Consider the following 22,316-nt stretch of genomic DNA (forward strand, 5'->3'; position numbering starts at 1 on the left):
GCGGGGCCAGGCGGCTGTAGCAATTGTGTGGCAGGGAAAAGAAGGGGGGGCCAGTCCGAACTTCCTGGGAGCAGGTAGCAGGAGCGCATAGGCGGCGTGCGGCGATCAGGGCCTCCAGAAGTGCAGCCGGGAGCTCCTCAGGCGCCGTCCCTCTCAGACGAGCACGGGCGCCATGTTAAGATCGGGCGCCATGTTAAGATCAGGCACCTCCGGGAAACAGGCGCCGGATGGCAGCGGAGGGCGCCCCAGTCATGTAGTGGGTCTCTGCGTCGTGCCTACCTCCCGCAAGGGATGCAGTGATGACGGCAGGCTCCGCGGACCGCCCGGTGCGGCCGCCGGGTTACAGGACGCAGCGGGGGCGAGCCCTCGGAGTGCCGGGACGGCTCCTGTAGCCGGAGGGGTGTCGCAGCAGCGGGGCACAACAGCGCTCAGCTTCCGCTGGTCCCGCCGCCTGCTCCGGGCAATCCACTGGCAGTCACTTCACTGCTGTGCGTAGGGGGTCCCGGGGAGAGCAGTGTCACCGGGCCGTGGCCGCCATCTTGGGTCTCGGCGTGCGGCTCCAGTGGAAGCAGTCACGGAGAAAATTCGCCCCTTCCAGCGTCAGCAGAGTCACAGCGGTCGATGCTCCGTCGTGTAGGGGTGCTCCGGTCAGCAGTTTTGCGCTGTGGGGCTCATGGCGATCCTCGGGTCTGGATAGAGTGCTAGCCCGATCGCGGACCCTCAGCAAAACACGGCCGCCATCATGGCTTGCTTAGCCACGCCCCGTCATGCTGAATGACTGATGCAATGCTTGTAATAACAGCACAAACGTTGCACTCCCAAATGTTCTGGGACTGAACTTTGACCTTTTTGCACTTGATAGCGTTTGTCTTGTTAAACTACATTAATCCTTGGAGGTGTATCCCACTACATTTCTATCTTCCTTAAGTGGAGGACTCCAAAGTACCAAAGTAATTGCAAATAGTTATTATTCCAAAATGTTTATAGATATTACCAAACGTTTGGGTTGTGGAACATGCCATTTGTTTGCACCTATCTAATTATGCCACTTCCTCATGGGCATTTTCTCATGAACTACAATTTCATCACAGAACAAGTTATCATTTGTCATTTAAATGAAAGTAATGATATTAATTAAATATATACATTCTGTACTGATAATATTGTCTCAGTATAGGGGTAAAGAGTAACTTAGCTAAGGGTGATGGGAGCAAGTAATAGGGGCTTGTGTATAAGTGGTTAAGGAAAAGGGATTCTGGGTAAGGGGCTAAAGGGTTACATTTAAGAGTAAAAAGAGTAGAAACTGGGTAAATTGTCAAGGTTAAGGGATAACAGGTTAAGGGTAACAGAAGTAAATTAAGTGTAAGGGGCAAGGTAAGTGTAATGGATTAAGGAAATGGGATGAAGACTAAAGTGTTAACAGTAAGGGAAAAGGAATTAAGAGCAAGGGATTAAGAATGCATATTAAGGGTTAGCAAGTAAGGGTATGAATTAAGGTTAAGAGGTTAATAGCAAGGAGTTTAGTATAAGGGATCAGGGCATGAGTAAAGAGTTACTTGTTCAGGTTAGGGTATGGGGCAAGGGGTTAAGGCTGTTTAGGAGTATCTATGGGTATCGGGGATTTGATAAAGGTGACATTAATAACATGAGACAAAATAAGTAATTATTTATGGAAAGTGTAGTAAGGTAAAAGTCACAAGGTAAAGGTACAAGCAATGAGATGGAGAGGATGGGCATACCCTCAGAAAGAGGAAAAAATGATAAACGAGGAAAAAGCTGCAAATAGATGGCATAATAACAGATAAGAAAATAATTAGCATGTATTCTTTAAGCGGACATTGGTTAGATACATATATTAGTTTTCCAACTGTTTTTGTACCAAGTTATCGTTGCCTGGTGCTATAATAATAAAAAAATGTTTAACTTAACATAATTTCTTGTTCAAATTCATCAATGTCTGTGACCTTCGGTCCTCTAGAATCTCCTGAAACTGCCACACGTGAAGTCGAGTGTGGGACTAAGAAAAAATACACAGCAATGGAGCCTAGTAGATACTTGTCTGACTGATGGTAGGGCGTTGTAGTTAGTAGGGCACACTTGTCCTGGATAGATGGCAGTCTGTTCACATTATTCAGTATTCTGAGACCATTTTAAACAAAGTAGAGGATCAGTTTGATTGCACTGACTTGTAGACCTGTTCATTGAAGCAGGTTGACAGTTGTCTGCACATCCGGTACCACTTTGTGATCAGAAACTGCCTTAAGCAACCAATCGTTCAGACTAGGACAGACAAAGCGGTCTCTCCATAGAAAACATGCTGCAAGCTCAACCATGCATTTATTGAATTTTCGGCGTGGAATTATGCCCAAAAGGAAGTACCTAGTATTGGTAGTGTTTTTCAGATTTTGAATCTCAGAATTGTGCAGGTAATTGTTTTGGAAGTCTAGGACGTAAATCCAGTGTACCTGTTGTATACAAGAAAAAACCTGATGCAGCGCCAGCAGTTTGATTTTTTTTTCTTTAACCATGCCTTTTCTACTTTGAGATTCAGAAATGGGTGAAATTCTAGACTTGGAACCTTTTACTTGACTAAGGATTATCCACAGTAAGTAGATGCCGTTGTACCTCAGATGTTTTGGGACCAATTTTACTGCATTCTTCTGAAACTGAGATTCTACTTCATGTACCAGTCAATCCATGAGAATTGGCCTCAATAGACCTGGTGCTATATTGGTTAGAAAGCCAGAGAATTTGAATATGTATCCAATCTACACTACATTGAAAGCCCATTGGTCTGTTGTAAACCTCTGCCGTGAAAGGGATATGGTTGATATAGTCACTTCTACAGAGCAGTGTCTGGTGGTGTTAAAGTGATTTACCTTATGAGACATATGGGTGCTGGATATTCCTTTTTTGCAGGTCCCTTAATACAGAAAAACGGGATTATGTTGTTGCAGCTCACAAATGCTGTCCCTGCATTTTCCAGTTTGAATAACGTTGGCCCCTATGATAACCCCAAAGCGGAATTTAAGGAACTCCTTAATTTCACCAATATCTACGGACATTATAATCTCTACTTTGTTATTTATCAGTTGGACCAAATCAATTAAATAGGAACGCAAGAGGGATGCTCTTCTCAAGGCGAGGTTCAGAAGTTTCTTTTGGGCCCGAGATGTCAACAACACTAACTGCAGCAAGGAAGTTCTGCTGGGTGTTGTTGGCAGAATCATTTAGAATGTTTTGGAAACGGTCTCTGATGCAAACTCTCTCCTGTACGACATCTCTGCGCATATTTTACATCACTAAATGGGATGAGAGTCTGGAAGCAGATGACCAAACATCAGCGTCATCCTTTAAAGACGTCTTCCCTTCATAAGACTTACACATGTTGAAGACAGTGGGCATGGTGTCAAAGGAAGCAGGTTGGGGAGAGCACAAGTCACTCAGAAAAACAAAAAAATTCAATTACGTTTACAACAAAAATGATTGTCAAAATGTAGATGTCAAGAGACATCAAAACTCCTGACACCGTCATAAACTGAGTTACAGTCAAGAGAAGCCTGTAAAAAGATTAGTGTTTAATCATTCTAAGAGACCTGAAAAAAAGCGAACTGCTTGAACGATCCTGCAGGAATTGATTGGACAGATTAGCTTTTATAGAAGTTGTGTCCGTTTTCACTCTAGTCACGACTTCGAACTCACTAAAGTTCTTTTTTTGTATTTAGTTTTTTTTTAAAAATGTCCGCAGCATTCGACACGGTCAGCCACGGCATCTTGCTAGACCGGGTGTCGAGTCTTGGGATCAGGGGGCAAGCGCTTAAATGGCTAACCTCCTTTCTGACTGGCCGCTTGCAGAGAGTGCAAATGGGAGACCAACTATCTAGGGCCAGTCCAGTGACTTGTGGGGTCCCCCAGGGTTCAGCTTTGTCTCCCCTTCTCTTCAATATTTACTTGGAGCCTCTGGTAGCTGAACTAATGCAGAGAGACTGTCAAGTATTTAATTATGCGGACGACACACAACTCCTGGTTCAACTGGATAATACAAGCCAAACCCAAGACTCAGTCAAAAAACTTCTAAGGTTCACGGTTAACTGGATGGCCAACAACTCTCTTAAGGTTAACCCTGATAAAACAGAGGTACTTATCATCGATACTCCCTACAATCCCATGTGCGAGCTTTTTTGCCCCCCCGAACTGGGTAAGGCACCTACTCCAGGGAAAGTAGTGAAGAGTCTGGGCCTAAAAATGGACTCAGAATTGTCTATGGCCCCTCAAGTCTCCTCGGTGGTTGGCACCTGCATTGGCCTACTCCGCCAATTGCGGAAATTGGTACCTATTCTTTCAGTCCCGGCGCTTCAATCCATTGTGTCTGCTACTGTCATTGCCCGGCTTGACTACGGTAATTCCCTCTACCTGGGCCTCTCAAGAAAACTCATCAGGAAATTGCAGGTAGTCCAGAATGATGCGGGTAGGCTCATCTTCTCCCTTCCGAGAAGAACTTGTGCCACTCCTTTGCTGCACAAACTACACTGGCTGCCTATTGAATATCGGGTGCAGTTTAAATGTCTTTGTGTAGCTCATAAGGCCATCTATGGGGAGGCCCCCAAATATATCAAGGACCGACTGGTGAGGTACGTCCCAGGCAGAGCTCTACGCTCCTCTAAAGCTGTGAATTTGATGTCATCAAAATTCAAACTTAAGACCAGAGGAGGTAAAGCTCTGTCGGTCCTTCTCCCTCAGCTCTGGAATGAGCTTCCCGCCTTCTTGCAAGGAGACCCAGGGCTCTTGTCTTTCAGAAAACATTTGAAAACCCATCTGTTTAGAAAGACATTCCCGCAATATAATGGTCAGGCTGTGAGGAGCTCTTAGTGGCAGGGTGTTTTGTTCCCTCTGGAAAGCGCTTAGAGACGGTACACAGACAAAATATCGAGTATTAAATTTCGATATACAATTATATCGAAGTTTAAATATCGATGAGACATAATATAGAAGGTAAGTAATATCGACAGTCTTAATATCGATATTAGTAATATCGAAGTTTTAAATATCGATGTCAATAATATCGAAGTAAATAATTTCGATGTTACTAATATCGATTTTTAAATAAATTTTGTGTATATTATATTGTATTTATTATGTTTTATTATTTATTTGTATTGTAATTTAATTAAATATTGTCTTTTAGTACTGTAGCGGGTTGTGGGTTTATAGGGGAATAGGGTGGGAAGTAATTTAATTATGTTAAATTAATTATTAATTAGTAGGAATTATTAATTAATTAATTGAGAATTAATTTTTAATTAATTGATAAATATGTTCTGTAGCGGGTTATGGGTTTATAGGGGAATAGGGTGGGAAGTAATGTAATAATGTTTAAATAATTATTAATTAGTAGGAATCATACATTAATTAAAAATAATTGGTAATTATATTTAATTATTTTGGTAATTATTTTTAATTAATTGATAAATATGTTCTGTAGCGGGTTATGGGTTTATAGGGGAATAGGGTGGGAAGTAATTTCATTATATAGAATTAATTATTAATTAGTAGGAAGCATACATTTATTTTTATTAATTGGTAAATAAATGTAATTAATTGGTAATTAATTTGACATAATTCATTAATTGATAGATGTAATTTATAAGTATGTCATTTAAACCCCTACGCTATCCAACACTTTCCCTACTGTTGCACTCTCTGGAGTGGGAATAGTAATTTTTACCCCTACGCTATCCAACACTTTCCCTACTGTTGCACTCTCTGGAGTTGGAATAGTAATCGTTACCCCTACGCTATCCAACACTTTCTCTACTGTTGCACTCTCTGGAGTGGGAATAGTATTTGTTACCCCTACGCTATTCAACACTTTCCCTACTGTTGCACTCTCTTGAATTGGAATAGTAATTGTTACCCCTACGCTATCCAACACTTTCCCTACTGTTGCACTCTCTGGAGTTGGAATAGTAATTTTTAATCCGACGCTATCCAACACTTTCCCTACCGTTGCACTCTCTGGAGTTGGAATAGTAATTGTTACCCCTACGCTATCCAACACTTTCCCTACTGTTGCACTCTCTGGAGTGGAAATAGTAATTTTTACCCCTACGCTATCCAACACTTTCCCTACTGTTGCACTCTCTGGAGTTGGAATAGTAATTGTTACCCCTACGCTATCCAACACTTTCCCTACTGTTGCACTCTCTGGAGTTGGAATAGTAATTTTTAACCCTACGCTATCCAACACTTTCCCTACTGTTGCACTCTCTGGAGTTGGAATAGTAATTGTTACCCCTACGCTATCCAACACTTTCCCTACTGTTGCACTCTCTGGAGTTGGAATAGTAATTGTTACCCCTACGCTATCCAACACTTTCCCTACTGTTGCACTCTCTGGAGTTGGAATAGTAATTGTTACCCCTACGCTATCCAACACTTTCCCTACTGTTGCACTCTCTGGAGTGGGAATAGTAATTTTTACCCCTACGCTATCCAAAACTTTCCCTACTGTTGAACTCTCTGAAGTTGGAATAGTAATTGTTACCCCTACGCTATCCAACACTTTCCCTACTGTTGCACTCTCTGGAGTTGGAATAGTAATTTTTAACCCTACGCTATCCAACACTTTCCCTACTGTTGCACTCTCTGGAGTGGGAATAGTAATTGTTACCGCTATGCTATCCAACACTTTCCCTACTGTCGCACTCTCTGGAGTGGAAATAGTAATTTTAACTCATACGCTATCTAAAATGTATTTTGCTTTTTTATTAGTATTATGTTGTTAATAATTGTTATTTATGTGAATATTTTATGTAAATAAATTTATTAGTAATTTATTACATTTTTATTTGTTTTTAAGTTATGACAATAATTAATTTAGAGTTATTAATAATGAAAAATATATTATGTATTATATATTTATTAATATTAACTTGTATTACATTATGTATTAATTTTAAATATTATTGTACATTTTTAAATATGTTTATTACATTTATAAGTATTATTTTGTTAATTTTACATTTTTATTATTAAAAAAAACAATATTTTACAAAAAACAATATTTTTGTCATTCTATATTTTATTTTCGATATATTTGTACTTACCTTGTTAGGGATAGGATTTCTATATTTTTTACTTCGATATTTTTGTTCCGATATTTTTGTATATCGATATTTGTGTTATCGATATTTTGTCAGACATTCCTTAGAGACCAGTGGTGATTTGCGCTATACAAAAACAAGGTAACATAACATAACATATAAAGAGGTATTTCCAGTCACCAGAAAAAAATGACTAAGTTGCCTTAACTGGCTGCATTTTTAAATATTAAAATTGAAATAGAACATGTTCCTGTTAAAGGCACAGTTTCCTTATTTAAATTAAACTTTCAAAATTAAAAACATATTTTGAAATACGGTACCTGTGCAGGCAAGTGTGCAGATATATTCTACTGCTAATAACTATTGGAATGAATCAATAAATGGAGAAGTTGACTTTCCTAATAGTTCAGGTTTGTCCCACCTGCTAGTTTGTGCCTATGAGTCAGTTCACACAGACATGCTACACAAGAATATTTACTTCTTAAGACTTGGGAATTCTCCTTTTAGCTTACATTGGCTTGCCAACACACACAAATGATCGATAATAAGCTATTGTGATTCAGTAACGAGACCACTGTGTGTTTATACCTAGAACTCCAAGTTTGGCTGCAAACATGAGGGAGATTCCAATAGGGAATCCAATGAGATAATATCCAACAGCATTTAATATTGCACCAATTTTCTGTTTCCCTGATCCTCTCATTATTCCACCCGCTGTGGCCTGTAGAGAAAAAAAGTACAGGGTATAAGTAATAAGCCAGAAATAATGCATGAAAATATATATGCATAAATGTTATTATTCGGTAAAGTCTGAAACGCCTTAATACTTTGGGGCGGTTGCCTGGGAAGAAAGAAAAAAAGCAAATATTGATTACAAAGTACTTTAATAAAAAGTTATAGGGCACTCATGATGAATCAGATTGTTAGAAAACCTTATTAGCATTACAGGATCATAACAGTTTACACTGATATAGTAAAGTGTACACTTTCTTTTGGCCCTTTACCCCCATCATTTCATGAAGTCTCTTTTGTAGACAGTACCATACCATATCCCATACCACTTTATGAGCTCAGAACCTGCCGCTGGAGTAATTTGGCACCTCATCCTTTAAGTGAACCTTAATTCTTTAGGTGTCTTGAAGCGTGAGTACATGATTCCACCAGCTGACAGGTTTCATCCCTAATCTGGCAATCAGCTCAGCAACCAACCCAAACCCCCTCTCCCAACACCCCATCAGTAACTCATGCTTTTATATTTATCAGCTCCTTTGTTGCTATGGCTGGTAATGTTTTGGCGCACAAGTTACACTTTTGAAGACAATATGAGAGTGTTTAGTAGACAATGTATATTTTCTGTATATCTTGACTAACGTGGATATCTTACCTGGATTGTCATCCTTACCTAAATAGCATAAACACAAAGCAGCTGCTTTGCAGACCACATTAAAAGGAGCATGTTTTAGGAAAGCCAGGATGTCTCTCTTAGCTCAGACAGGGTAAGGCGAATCTACTCTGGGCGGACAGGTCTCTTGAGAACAATTAACTAAAGCAAGAAACTGTCCTACATGTTGAGGGTTTGGTTGCCCTCTTGGAGTGTGCAGGCCTCCATAACTGACAGCTTTATTGACATTATTTTCCATTTATCTACCCAAGGAAAAATAAAGTCTCTGAACATCTTGATTGGGTGGAGTTCTTTTATTTTTGCAAAATATTATTTAAGGGTAAAAAGGAGAAATAAGAAAAAAGTAAGTAATCAACACAAAACAAAGGAACCTGCCCCTGCCGCTTAGTGCCAGTGATTTGCTGCACTTAAATGCTCAGCGCTTGGCAGACAGCAAAGTCCCTGGGGTTCTAACAGCATGTCAGCGAGCAAGTGGCATTAAGAAAAGACTATGTGTCCTTATGTGGCAAATAGTAGTCCGAGAGTTGGGGGCCTGCACAGACTGCTGAGGCTTGGGTTGCTAGTTCAACCTCCGTCAATATGCCGACTGGAATGCAAGCGCATGAAAGGGGGGAAAACTGCCACTTTCAAAGTTGGTGCAGTGATTTTGAGTTGAAGAGGACTGGCGGAGTCAGAGGAGGGTGATTCTCTAATGCAGCTTGGTTGACTGACAAAGGGAGGTAGAAGAACAGAGGATGACCTGTGTGGTAAGCAGCGATCTTAGGATCTGGCATCTATAAGTAGTCCGAGGGGAAGCATTAGAGACCGATTTTGTGCATAGAAGATGACTAACATGAAAAGCAGAGGTAAAGTTGAGGATGCTGTCTTTTTGTCCCCAATGGGGGAAAAGATCAACTTTAAGGTAAGAGTCTCTCTCCTCCATAATTACTCATAAGAGAGCTGATCCTGGCTTCTCTGGAATGTACAGTGGAGTGGTATGTCAGTCAAAAGGCCAGGCTGTCCTCTTCACTGGATGTGGCTGGAAAAAACATGAGACTTGATGAAGAAAAATAGGACCCTTAAGTTTTGAATTGCTGGAAACTCAGTGGACTAGAAACCGACAGCGTTGAGATTAGGATCCTTGGAAATAGTTTTCACGAGGGAAAGGGAATGCACCATTCATTGCCAAGTAAGCCATGGAAGTGCCATATCTCGAAAAAGAGAGCAACCCAGTATACTTGGAAAGACATCAAAGTTTGGTTGTAGGATCTTCAGTAAGGCGATACACCTCCAGAGCAGTATATTCTCTAATCACTTTGAGCTATCTTGTGACTGGTCAATAATATACTGTGGGCCTAGACCAGTATTTCCAAAACTGTGGCTTGTGACCCATCAGCCAATTTGTGGGGGATCGTGAAAGTCCAGGAAATAAATGAAGATGTCATTAAATTCTATATTTATCTTGTAACATTGGCTGCGCTTCAAAGACAGACTAAATGTCAGGCTACGTCTTCTGACGAAATGCTGCTATTAAATTTTTTTTTTTTAAATGGGGTTAGCGGTTGCAAAACTACTTTCACTTTGCAGTCAAAGAAAGAAGAGTAAAGTGGATTAGGTTACAATCTTGATGTGGTACTGTGAGAGTGAAAGGAAAAGCTGTAGTTTGTCATGTTATTGTAAAGATAACAAAATGTAAATAGGCGCAAATAAAATGTACACATTCAGCAGTTAGGAAAGCAAAATTGAAGCAATTTAATTTGTAATTCTGAAGTGTGATGGAAACAAAGACTTTAATAGGAACAAAACAAATCAAGACACTTTACTTGGCGATAAACACTCACTAAAAAACGTTCTCCACACATTATCATTTGTGTGCAATATAGTTTTGATTAGTAAAATTGTGTCTGTGCAAATGTAGTGGCCATTGCAATGGAAAATGTGCTCTGTAAATGATGCTTTAGTTACAATAAAAAAAAAATACCTCCCGTCCATCAATGCTAGGTGGGTTGCAAATGTTTCTCATTCTAAAAATTGGCTTAGGTTCTAAAACCTATGGGAAGCACTGGCATAGATAATTATTAGGCCAGGTGTAGGGCCCTTAAAGCACAAGTTACTTACCTTTGGTAATGATATATCTGTAGGAAACATTAATAGTGATAGATTCCTTACCTTAGAATTACCCCAGGCGTCAGACTGGATCCGGAAAGTTTTCGTCAGCAGTACTCCTGTGCGTCGGTAGGCGTCGTTTTGTGGTTCCGTGCGCGTCTTTGGCTTCTGGATGACGTAGCTGGCAAAACTTAGACGCGCCCACACGCGCGGACATCAGTTCTGTATATGACTTTCCGCGCCAGGAAAGCAGAGCCATGCAAGAAACTGACCACTAGGGCCATGAAACAAGGACCTTGAAAGGAATGACCTTAACCATAGAAATCAGTTCGCAGAACGGGGAGGATGGGAGGGGCGGTAAGAAATCTATCACTACTAATGTTGCTTACAGATATATCGTTACCGAAGGTAAGTAACTCTGAAAGAAACACGTAGTGATAGATTCCTTACCTTAGAATAGATACCCCAGCAATACCAACCCCGAGGTGGGTGTGCGAACCAAGATCACACCAGAAAGTTCTGGAGAACAGAACGGCCAAAGAAGCAGTCTCTTCGGACTTGGTTGTCCAGGCAGTAAAGCTTGGTAAATGTGTACAGCTAGGCCCAAGTAGCTGCCTGACAGATGCCAGGCAAGGGAACTCCCCGCCCCAAATCAGTAGTGGCTGCCGTCGCCCTAGTAGAATGGGCGCGTAGTCCCACCGGAGGCTCCTTTTTAGCCAAAGAATATCAAGCCTTAATGCACACATTGAGAGATGGCCCGCTGGTGCACGGCTTGACCTTTAGTGGCACCCATGTAGCCAACAAAGAGCTGGTCATCCACCCGAAACAGTTGTGTGTGGTTGAGGTAGAATGAGAGCGTGCGTTTTGGGTCCAGACGGCTCTCTTCCACATAAGAAGGATGCAGAGGTGGAAAGAAGGTGGGCAAAGTGATGGTCTGCCCGATGTGAAAGGCAGTGACAACCTTTGGCAGAAAAGAAAGACGAGTCCGCAAAACAACTTTGTCCGGATGGAAAGAGAGAAAAGAAGGTTTAGAAAATAGAGCCTGGAGCTCACTCACTCTTCTGGCAGATGTGATGGCAACCAGGAAAGCAGTCTTTAGAGTGAGAAGACTAAGAGGACAGTTGTGCAGTGGCTCAAAAGGAGCACACATCAGATAAATCAGAACTAGGTTCAAGTCCCAATGAGGCATCACGAAAGGGACAGGAGGAAATATGGGCACAATGCCTTGCAAGAATCTATTTACAACAAGGGACTTGAAAAGGGAAGGCTGATCTGGAAGCCTTAAAAAGGCTGAAATGGCCAAGAGATAGCCCTCGATAGTGCCCAGAGCAGAGCCCTGCTGGGCCAAAGTAGGAGAAATCGAAGAACCTCTGAAAGAGGGGCAGGAAGGGGATCCACAGCCTTTGCTGTGCACCATGCCACAAATGTATTCCACCTGCAGGCGTATACCGTTTAAGTGGAGGGACGCCTGGCTGCCAAGATAACATCACAGACTTCGGGAGGCAGGTGAAAGACGTCAACTGCCACCGCTCAATCTCCACGCAAGGAGGTCGAGGCTGGACACGTTCGGGTGGAGAACCCTCCCCTGCTGCCGCAACAGAAGATCCTACCAAAGAGGGGGACCCACGCTCATACTGAGTAGCTAGGGATACCATATTCTTCGAGCCCAGTCCGGAGCCACAAGAATAACTTGGGCCCCGTCGCGCCTGATTTTTTTCAGCACTCTGGGTAGAAGTGGTATAGGCGAAAGGCATATAGTAGAATGCAAATTCACTCACAACGAAAAGCGTCGCCTAGGAAATTCCAACGCGCAGAACTGAGGACATTGCACGTTCTCTTTGGTGGCGAAAAGATCTAACCAAGGCTCTCTCCCCACTGCTGAAAACGACCTTGAACACGTCAGAGTGCTGACACCATTCGTGATCCATCATGCACCGACGGCTGGGTTTTTCTGCCCTGCTTTCAGAGAACCTGCCAGGTGTTGAACCATTAGAGACATGCCCTGATGTTCCAGCCATGTCTAGAGGTGCAGAGCCTCCTGACATAGGGCCCACGACCCCACCCCGCCCTGTTTGCTGCAGTAACACATGGAGGTGGTGTTGTCTGTGTACACCTGCACTACCCTCCCCACGACAGAGGGCAGGAATGCCTTCAGTGCAAGTTGGATCTCCCGAAGCTCCAAGAGATTGATATGGAGCTGGGCCTCTGTCGGAGACCAGAGGCCTCTGATCTCCACCTCTCCAATGTGGCCGCCCCATCCCAGAAGGGACGCGTCCGTCACCACTGTGTGCTTCGGTTGGGGAAGGGTGAGGGATCTGCCATTGACCCAATTGCAATTCGTGAGCCACCACTGCAATTGCCTGCAGTGCCCTCTGTACCTGATTGGACAAGTTGCCCCAATGCTGTGCCCCCTGAGACTTCAGGAATCACTGCAGAGCCTGCATATGCCATCTGGGATGATCCGCTACCAGCATGCAGGAGGCCATCAGTCCCAGTAGCCGGAGGGTCATCCTGACCGAAATCCAGTATAGAGGCTGAAAGATCGGAATTAGAGCCTGAATATCCCGGACTCGCTGTTCGAGAGGATAAACCCAAAACTGTGCCGAATCCAGAACCGCTCCGATGAAGAGGAGCTTCTGTGGGGGAATCAGGTCCGACTTCGGCACGTTGATGGAAAACCCCAGCAAATGCAGGAGGTCGGCCTTAGTCTGGAGGTGGGAGACAACTGCCTGGGGCGAGCCCGCCTTCAACAACCAGTCATCTAGAAAGGGGAAGATAAACCCCCGATCTGTGCAGATGAGCTGCGACCACTGCCATCACTTTCGTAAACACCCAAGGGGTGCTGGTAAGGCCAAAGGGGAGCAAAGTGAACTGAAAATGCTCGTGGCCTACTGTGAACTGCAGGTAACGCCGGTGGGCCGGCAGGACGGGGATGTGGAAATAAGCGTCCTGCAAGTCAAAAGCTACCATCCAATCTTGCGGGTCTAGAGCAGACAAGACTTGGGCAAGTGTGAGCATCTTGAACTTGTCTTTCTGGAGGAAGCAACTGACGTTCGGAAGGTCTAAGATAGGACGCAGGCCCTTGTCCTTCTTTGGAACCTGAAAGTAGTGCGAGTAACAACCATGACCTACTTCTGGTGTCGGGAATGCGCTCAATGGCCCTCTTGGACAAGAGGGCCGCAAACTCCGGCTGGAGAAGTGCCAAGTGATCCCCTGACATGCAGTGGTTCTGAGGAGGCATGGCTGGAGTGGTTGTCCCGAAGGAAGAGGGGTTAGCCCCTGCGGACAAATTACAGCACCCACTTGTCCGATGTGATGTTGTGCCAGTGGGGGAGATGATGGCGAACTCTGCCGCCCACTGGTGTTTGGTGGGCCTGAAATACCGGACTAGGAAGGCTTTGCAGTGGATGCTGCGGGGTTGAGGTGGACTGACCCGCCCGCTGGCCCCCTGTATGGCCGACGGTTTCCATGTCCGCGATGAAGTTGTTGCTGCGGTGACCTGTGGCCCTGCGAATGTGATGGGGCACCCCTTCCGTGGCCATGAAAGGGGCGAAAACGCGGAGTAGGCCGAGTGGCCGACAGGCCCAAGGACTTGGCCGTTGCCCGGGGGTCTGTAAAGCACTCTAACACACTGTCTGCTTTATTGTCAAAGAGGCGAATGCCATCAAAGGACATGTCCATCAGAGTGTTCTGGACATCCCCTGAAAAGCCAGTTGTCCTCAGCCGGGCGTGGCGCCTAAGCACCAGTGTCGTGGAAATCGATCTGTCCTGCGAATCGGTGGTGTCCAGCCCACAACTTATGGTGAACTTAGCTGCGTCTCTCCTAGCAGCAATAGCCTGGGAGAGGACTGCCTGGGCCTGCTCCGGGCAGTTAGGCAGAACCTGTGCAACTGTGTCCCACAGAGTGGGAATAACCGCTCAAGAGGCATTCAGTGTTCACCGACCGCAGCCTTGAGCTGGCAGATGAAAACAAGCTTCTTGCCAAGCTGCTCTAGCTTCTTGGATTCTCTATCCGGAGGGGCGGAAGGGAATGCCCTCTGGGAAGTAGAGGCTTGGACAACTAAGCTCACAGGGGTGGGGTGTTGGGAGAGAAAGAGGAGGTCGCCCGGAGCCGGGCGATGGCATCGAGCCACGTTCCTGTCCACAGGAGCCCGTGTTGGGCCTGGACCAGGTGCCCAAAAGAATGTCAGACAGTGCTTCATTAAAAGGCAGCAAGGGCTCTTAAGAGGTTGCCGCCAGTTGGAGCACTTTTGTCAGGAGGTTAGTCCTGACAGCAACTGTAGGGAGAATGAGGTGGAGGGCCTTGGCTGCCCTACGCAACACCGCTGCGTAACTGGCTCCCTCCTCCATAGCCACGGTAGGAGGAGATAGCATGCCAAGGTCAAGTGAGGTGTCAAGACCACTGGCTTCCCCCAAATCCTCCATCCAGTCCGTGGAGGTGTTATTAGGCCAACCGGTGTCGACAGGGGTCCAATCCCGGATCCCAGGGGGTCGTGCAGTGTCGAAGCCGCCGGTTATGGAAGGACAGGACCCCCCAGTCGGGCCCGTAAGTACGACCATGGCAGCAAGAAACTCTCCTGAGCAGGTGTCACCAATGAACCCGGAAAAGGTGGGCAGACCGGCGGTGAAATCAGACTCTGCCGAAGCCGCGGGGTAGCACCACGCTCACCCTCAGCCGCGTCGCGCGAGGGGAAGTCAAAGAGCGACGATGCGTCTTCGACTTCTTTTTGGAATGCTTCTACTTACCTGATCCTGAGTGCGAAAACTTAGATCCAGAAGAATTATGGTGATGGTTCCGCGACCGGACTCTCGACCTCCCGCAGGACCGGGACTTCTAGCGGCGCAGAATCGAGATTGACGGACTTCCAGCAACTTTCGGGACTGCTCCCGCAAAGGCTTCGGTGCCATGGTGGAGAAGTGTGGCTCAGGGGTTAGAGGCGGCAGACCCGGAAGCTGAGATCAGCCCTGGACCAGGGTTCAATTCCCCGCCTCGGCGGGTCTTGGGCTCAAAAATTCCACGGACTCGATAATTCTCGCTCCGGTGCCTTCTCGACTCACGGGTTCACACTCTGCGACTCTGGGCAATAGCTTGCTTAATCTCCACAACGGCCCCTCGCGGCGGGATGCCTGGCTTTCACCTTGTGGATACCCTGCCGGGGTTATCTCACAGGGGAATACCAGGACGGGTTCCCTAAGCAAGCGCCGGGAAACCCTTTGTGGGTAGCTGTGCGCTATATAAGCTCAAATACATTTACATTTACATTTACATGGCCCGGCAGTCGGGGCACGACTTGGGTCGTGGTCGCGCCATTAGGCAGTAGAGACACACGCTGTGTGGGTCTGTCACTGACATCGTGCGGGGACAGTCCCCACAGTTCTTGAAGCCGGGCATCCCTACGACACCAGGAGTCGATCAACTCGAAAAGATGAGACAAAAAGCCTCGAAAAACTCAGTCAAAAAGTGACAGGGGTACTAGCTCTTCCTGGATCTGCGCTTGCTGGTGCCGAAAAAGAAAGAACTGACGTCAGCGAGCGTGCGCGCGTCTAAGTAGCTCCGGCGACGTCATCCCAGCGCCAACGACACTCGTGGAGCCACACAACGCCACCTACCCAAGCGCAGGGGTACTGCTGACGAAAATTATTCAGATCCAGTCTGACGCCCGGGGATAATTCTAAGGTAAGGAATCGATCACTACGTGTTTCTTTCAGATACACCCCACTGATCAAATGACTCTCAGGTCAATGTCTTTTTATCCTTTGCATTTACAAATAATTCTAGTCCACAAGGCAGGCTCACAAGTTCAAGTCTCTCATCTGCTTGCAGGCTAAGCACTGCTTTCACCTACTGCATGGTGTTGCACTTTTAGTGGCGTGGGGGGTGCAGTTTAAGTACTCAAATTCCTAGCACCACTTTCACTTCTAATACACCATGGAGGTACCGCCCATTGGTACAGGAACCGCCAGATATGGTCACCATGGCTGGCCTAAGCAGCAGCACTCATCTTCGGCAAGGGTAGCACGCTCAGCTAGGTGCTCAAGATGTTGCAGCCTTTACACCAACTCATCAGGTAGAGTTTTACGGGCAATTGAGGCTTCTGGCCTTATCAGGCCTTTTTAGTTTCAGTGGCAATGCAACTCCTCTCCATGACACTGGCAGTTGATACAGTGATGCCTGTTCGTGAACACGATTTTGCTTAGGTCCTCACAGAGTCGGTGGCTTCTGGCTTTGGTGTAGCCAGATTTTCAGTGGTGCTTTCCACAGCAGGAACAAACTTGGCTATTCTTCCAGAACAGTATCTCCTCCAGCATGGCCAGGCACACTCCTTCACTCTTTCAGCATGCAGACAAGGCAGCTTCAAAGCACTTAAGTCACTCCACCTGCTCCTCCAGCAGAAATATGTTGGACTCGTGCTGCTGTCTGGCAGAAACCAGCCCTGGTCATACAGCAGCTCTTCGAGCATTCTGTGGAACACACCCCTCTTTGATCAAGAAAAACCTTTAACTGGAACATAGTGGGCAGCTATGGATCCCACTTTTATACACTTATACCAGGTAGGGAACATGGATTCACTGTCTAGGGTTGAAACGAATCTGACCATAAAGCCCATATAAATTATAAATGAAGCAGGCATTAATTCAGACGAGTTCTGTGGAGAGTGTAAATTTGTAATGAAAAATTTTTTCATCAAAAGAATTAATTCAAATTACAGTTTGCAGAACAACCGAAAGAGTTTAACTTTCTGGACTGATCCAGCTTACTAGTAGTAGGCCTTTGACAGGGCGTCCTTTTTGTAAGATGACTAAGAAATTTTCGTGTTCTATCAAAGTATTTTTTGTAATTTGAATGAATTCTTTTGTTTAAAATACTTTTTAATTACAAATTTACAGTCTCTTCAGAACTAATCTGTTGCATGAAAATGTGAAGATAAATTAATTCATATAAATAGCCTCTGGCTTGATTTATTAAATATGGGCTTTGAAGGGTTTGTGTTATGTTTCAGTGTTTGAGTGGTGACTCTTGCTCTAAAACCACCCACATTCTGTGAATGTTGATTCCACAGTCTAAGGCTTTTGAACTGGTATGGGTTAGTTCGCTTTCAAATGTTGTTTTCTGGCTCTTCATCATGGTCACTCTTTGTGAAAAATGCTGGCTCTCACCACAGCCAGCAATGTGGCTACCTCCAAGCAGGAATATCCACAACATTGGCACAATAAGGTGTGAAATCTTTGCACGTGCTGGTCATCAGCCTGCCTGAAGAAGCTACAAGAGACAGACAAAAGGACAGACCCTGCCAAAAACATCCTCACCTTGAACAACAGAAACTGATTTTCCCCCCACCATTTCCACTTGCCAAATATTGGTGCACAAGAAGAACTAATCGGCAACTTTTTGCTATAATGGCCCTCATTGAATTTTTAAGGGAAACCCTGCCTATATACTCCTTTGCTTCAATGTCCCTGCCTTCACTCTCAGACTCGTACTACACAGAGTTGTACTGCCACAGGCGCTACAAATTCCCTCCAAAGACACACCCTTAGTGTGCACAGATGATGTCAGAGGTTTCTGGGGTCTCTCATTATAAATGAATTACTTACCTGTAGCTCCCAGTCCTCCAACAATGTAATATTTAATATATTCATATGCATGAATCATTCCCCGTTGTAGGGCTGGAAATACATTTAAATAGCAGTTAACTGTTAAAATGGCTGAAGGCCTGAGAAATAGTGTCTGATTAGTAGCACTTACACCTCATTTGAAGAAACCCAAACATCAGCCATTGAGGTGGAAGAATCAGCTCGGCTACTCCTCCTACAAGCCAACATAGCTATTTCATAGCACAGACAAGAGTAAATTAAATATGAGCCACTGACCAGGGAGGAAGCAGGGTTGCAAATGAATATATGAAAGATTATAATGTTGGAGAACTGGAGTTACAAGTAAGTAATTAATTTCTTCACCAAAATGTAACTTTCATATATTCACATGCTTGAATCAAAATAGTAAGCAATATACATTGTAACATATATAAAAGGTGGGAAAGCAGGTTTATGAGTACTGCCTGTCCTACTCCTACATTAGTTTCTGCCTCCAACTCAAGGCAGTAGTGCTTTGGTAATGTGCGCCTGTTCCTCCAGGTGGTTTCTTGGCAGATGTCCAGCTAACACACTAGCGAAGAGTGACGCAGTTGTCACCATGCTCCTGGTTGGATGTGCCCTCTTACCTGGAGCTGTAGTTTAGCCTTACTGTGGCTAAAAGTAATAAAGGTTGAGAGTAATAGTACTACTGCCATTTGGCTAGGGGACAACCGCTTTCTAGCTGTAAAAGTCACAAGTAGCTTTGTCTGTAGACCAAATGTTTGTCTTGTCAGTGTAGAACTTGACGCATCCATGCAGGTCTAAGGAATGTCATTGTTTTTCTGCTAACTTAGTTGGATTGTGGAAGGAACTTAAAATGATTGGTGAATTCAAGTAAAAATGAGTAGGAACCATTGCACAAGTTACTTAACTTTGATAACCATATATCTGTAAGAAACATTAGTTCGTTACAGATTCCTTACCTTAGAATTACTCCCAGGAGTTCGTTGTCGGCGGCGTGGTAACCGGGATGATGTTGCAGCAGTAACTTAGACACCGCACGCGGACATTAGTTCTGTACACGACTTTCCGCGCTGGAAACGCAGAGCCATGAAAGACACTGATGATTGGTGCACAAAATTAGGGCCCAGAAAGGATGTCCTTTACCCTAGAAATCAGTTCGAAGAACGGGGAGGATGGGTGGGGCGGTAAGGAATCTATAACTAACTAATGTTTTTTACCGATATATCGTTACCGAAGGGAAGTAACTTGTGCATCTGAAAGAATAACGTTAGCTGGAGCTACTTAGACGCGCCCACATCAGTTATGTACACTACTTTTAGTGCCAGGAACGCAGAGCCATGCAAGAAACGGACCACTGGTGCCATGAAACTAGGGTTCTGAAAGGAATGACCTTCACCATAGAAATCACTTCGCAGAATGGGGAGGATGGGAGGGGCGGTAAGGAATCTATCACTAAAGGTAACTCTGAAAGAAACAGATAGTGCTAGATTCTTTACCTTAGAATAGATACCCCAGCAATACCAACTCCGGAGGTGGGTCTGCAAACCAAGATCATACCAGAAAGTTCTGGAGAACAGAACGGCCAAAGAAACCATCTCTCCGGACTTGGCTGTCCAGGCAGTAGTGTTTGGTAAACATGTGCAGCGATGCCCACGTGGAAGCCCGACTGGAGGCTCCTTTTTAGCCAGAGAGTAATAAGCTTTAATATACAACACAACCCATCGAGAAATGGTGCATTTGTATATGGCCCGACCCTTCTTTGCACCCACGTAGCCAACAAGTTGATCATCCAGCCGGAACAGTTTTGTTCGATCCAGATAGGAGAGCCTCTCTTCTTCCTTTGAAGGTTGGGGAGGCGGAAAGAAGGTAGGCAAAGTAATGGTCTGCCCAATGTGGAAGGCAGTGACCACCTTGGGAACAAAGGATGGATGGGTCCGGAGTACCACCTACAGGCAGGAAAGGAGGTTTGGAGGAAAGGGCCTGGAGCTCACTCACCCTTCTAGCAGAAGTGATGGCTACCAGGAAAGCAGTCTTGAGAGTCAAGAGACGTAAAGGACAGTTATGAAGTGGCTCAAAGGGAGCGCACATCAAATAAGTCAGCACAAGATTCAAGTCTCACTGAGGCATAACCAATGGAATTGGAGGAAAAAGATGTGTTCAGCCTTTCAAGAAACGGTTAACTACCAGGTACTTGAAAAAAGAAGGCTGATCTGGCAGCCAAAGGAAAGCAGAGATGGCAGAAAGGTAGCCCTTGATAGTGCCCAGAGCAGAGCCCTGCTGGACTAAAGAGAAAAGGAACAAGAGTACTTCAGAAAGAGGGGCAGAAAGGGAATCCACAGCCGTTGCTGTGCACCATGCCACAAGAGAATAATTGCTGCGCAAAGGTGTGCGCAGATTTATTGTGACTGGTGGAGAAGTGCCACTTTTAGAAGTTGACATTTCTGTGTGCAGTGTGTCTGCCTACCTGATATTAATTGCATTTCTGGCTTGCGATTGATAGGTGCTGGATGAAGTGGGCGGCTCCAGGAGCCAGGATGGGTCTGCCCTGTGGTGAATAGGAAGATCTGCATGTAGATGGGAGGGAGGAGTTGCACCTGGGGCCTGAATAGGGCTGTGCCTACTGACCAATCCTGATTGGTGAGCCACCATTGCAGTTATTTTGCAATGCCCACCGGGATCTGGATGTAATCGGACAGATTTCCCTGATGCTGTGCCCACTGGAACTTCCGGTCCCACTGATAGCCCGCATATGCCACCTGGCATGATTGATCAGCAGGATGCAGGAGGCCATGAGGCCCAGCAGCCCCAGGGTCATTCTGGCTGAAACCCGGGACAAGGGTTGAAAGATTGGAATCATAGCCTGAATGTCCCGGACTCGCTGTTCGGGAGAATAGACCCGAAACTGTGTTGTGTCCAGAACCGCTCCGATGAGGAGGAGCTTCTGAGAAGGAATCAGGTACGACTTCGGCACATTGATGGAGAACCCCAGATGATGCAGGAGGTCACCGTAGTCTGGGGGTAGGAAAAGATTGCCTGGGGCGAACCCGCCTTCAACAGCTTGTCGTCGAGATAGGGAGAAGACGGACACCCTTGATCTGCGCAGATGCGCTGCGATCACCGCCATCACTTTCGTGAACACCTGAGGGGCGCTGGTAAGGCCAAATGGGAGCATGGTAAACTGAAAGTGCTCGTGGTCTACCGTGAAACGCAGGTAACACCATTGGGTCGGCAGGACGGGGTTGTGAAAATATGCGTCCGGCAAGTCCAACACTACCATCCGGTCTTACGGGTAGAGGGCAGACAAGACCTGAGCAAGCGTCAACATCTTGAACGTCTCCTTCCAGAGGAAGCGATGGATGTCCCTGAGGTCCAAGATAGGACGCAGGCCCTTGTCTTACTTGGGAACCAAAAAGTAGTGGGAGTAACAACCACGACCTACTTCTGAGACAGGAACCCTTGGCCAAGAAAGCTGTAAATTCCGGCTGGAGAAGAGCCAGATGTTCCTCCAACATGGGGTGGTAACGAGGTGGCATGGCTAGAGGGACAGTCTCGAAGGGGAGGGAGTAGCCCTTTCGGACTATCTGCAAAACCCACCTGTCAGAAGTGATGGTGCGCCAGTGGGGGAGGTGATGGCGAATTCTGCAAGCCACTGGCGTTTGATGGGCCTGAAAGGTCGAACTAGGAGGGTTTGGTGGCTGCTGCAGAGGGGGAGGTTTGGTGGACTGGCCTGCCCGCTGCCCCCTGAACCACGATGCTGGTTCCCACGTCCCCAGCCGCGCGAAGGTTGGGTAACTTGCTGCGGCATGTGGCCCTGGGTGGGATGTAGCAGCGCACCCGTTCCATAGCCACAAAAGGGGCAAAAAGCAGAATGCACCGAAAGGGAGGAGTGGCCCAAGGACTTGGCTGTAGCTCGTGAGTCCTTAAAGCGCTCTAGGGCATTGTCTGTTTTGTTGCCAAAAAGGCAACGGCCATCAAAGGACAAGTGCATCAAAGTGATCTGGGAATCCCCCGGAAAGCTCGTAAACCTCATCCGGGCATAGCGACGGAGCGCTACCGACGTTGAAATGGTCCTGCTCAGAGAGTCGGCGGTGTCCAGCCCACAAAGGATCGTACATTTTTCTGCGTCT

At 45.7% G+C, this 22,316-nt stretch overlaps 1 protein-coding gene across 1 annotated transcript in view; it reads right to left on the reverse strand.

The window, feature by feature from the left end:
* Positions 1–22,316, reverse strand: part of LOC147730242 (multidrug and toxin extrusion protein 2-like) — an 832,471-nt gene that overhangs the window by 230,192 nt on the left and 579,963 nt on the right. The window contains exon 14 of the mRNA XM_086955003.1: positions 7,692–7,824. Coding sequence (XP_086811129.1) covers positions 7,692–7,824 — 133 coding nt within the window. The remainder of the gene's footprint in view (positions 1–7,691; positions 7,825–22,316) is intronic.

Source organism: Lissotriton vulgaris, chromosome 2_1 (genome assembly GCF_964263255.1).
Source record: "Lissotriton vulgaris chromosome 2_1, aLisVul1.2, whole genome shotgun sequence".
NCBI classification, from domain to species: domain Eukaryota; kingdom Metazoa; phylum Chordata; class Amphibia; order Caudata; family Salamandridae; genus Lissotriton; species Lissotriton vulgaris.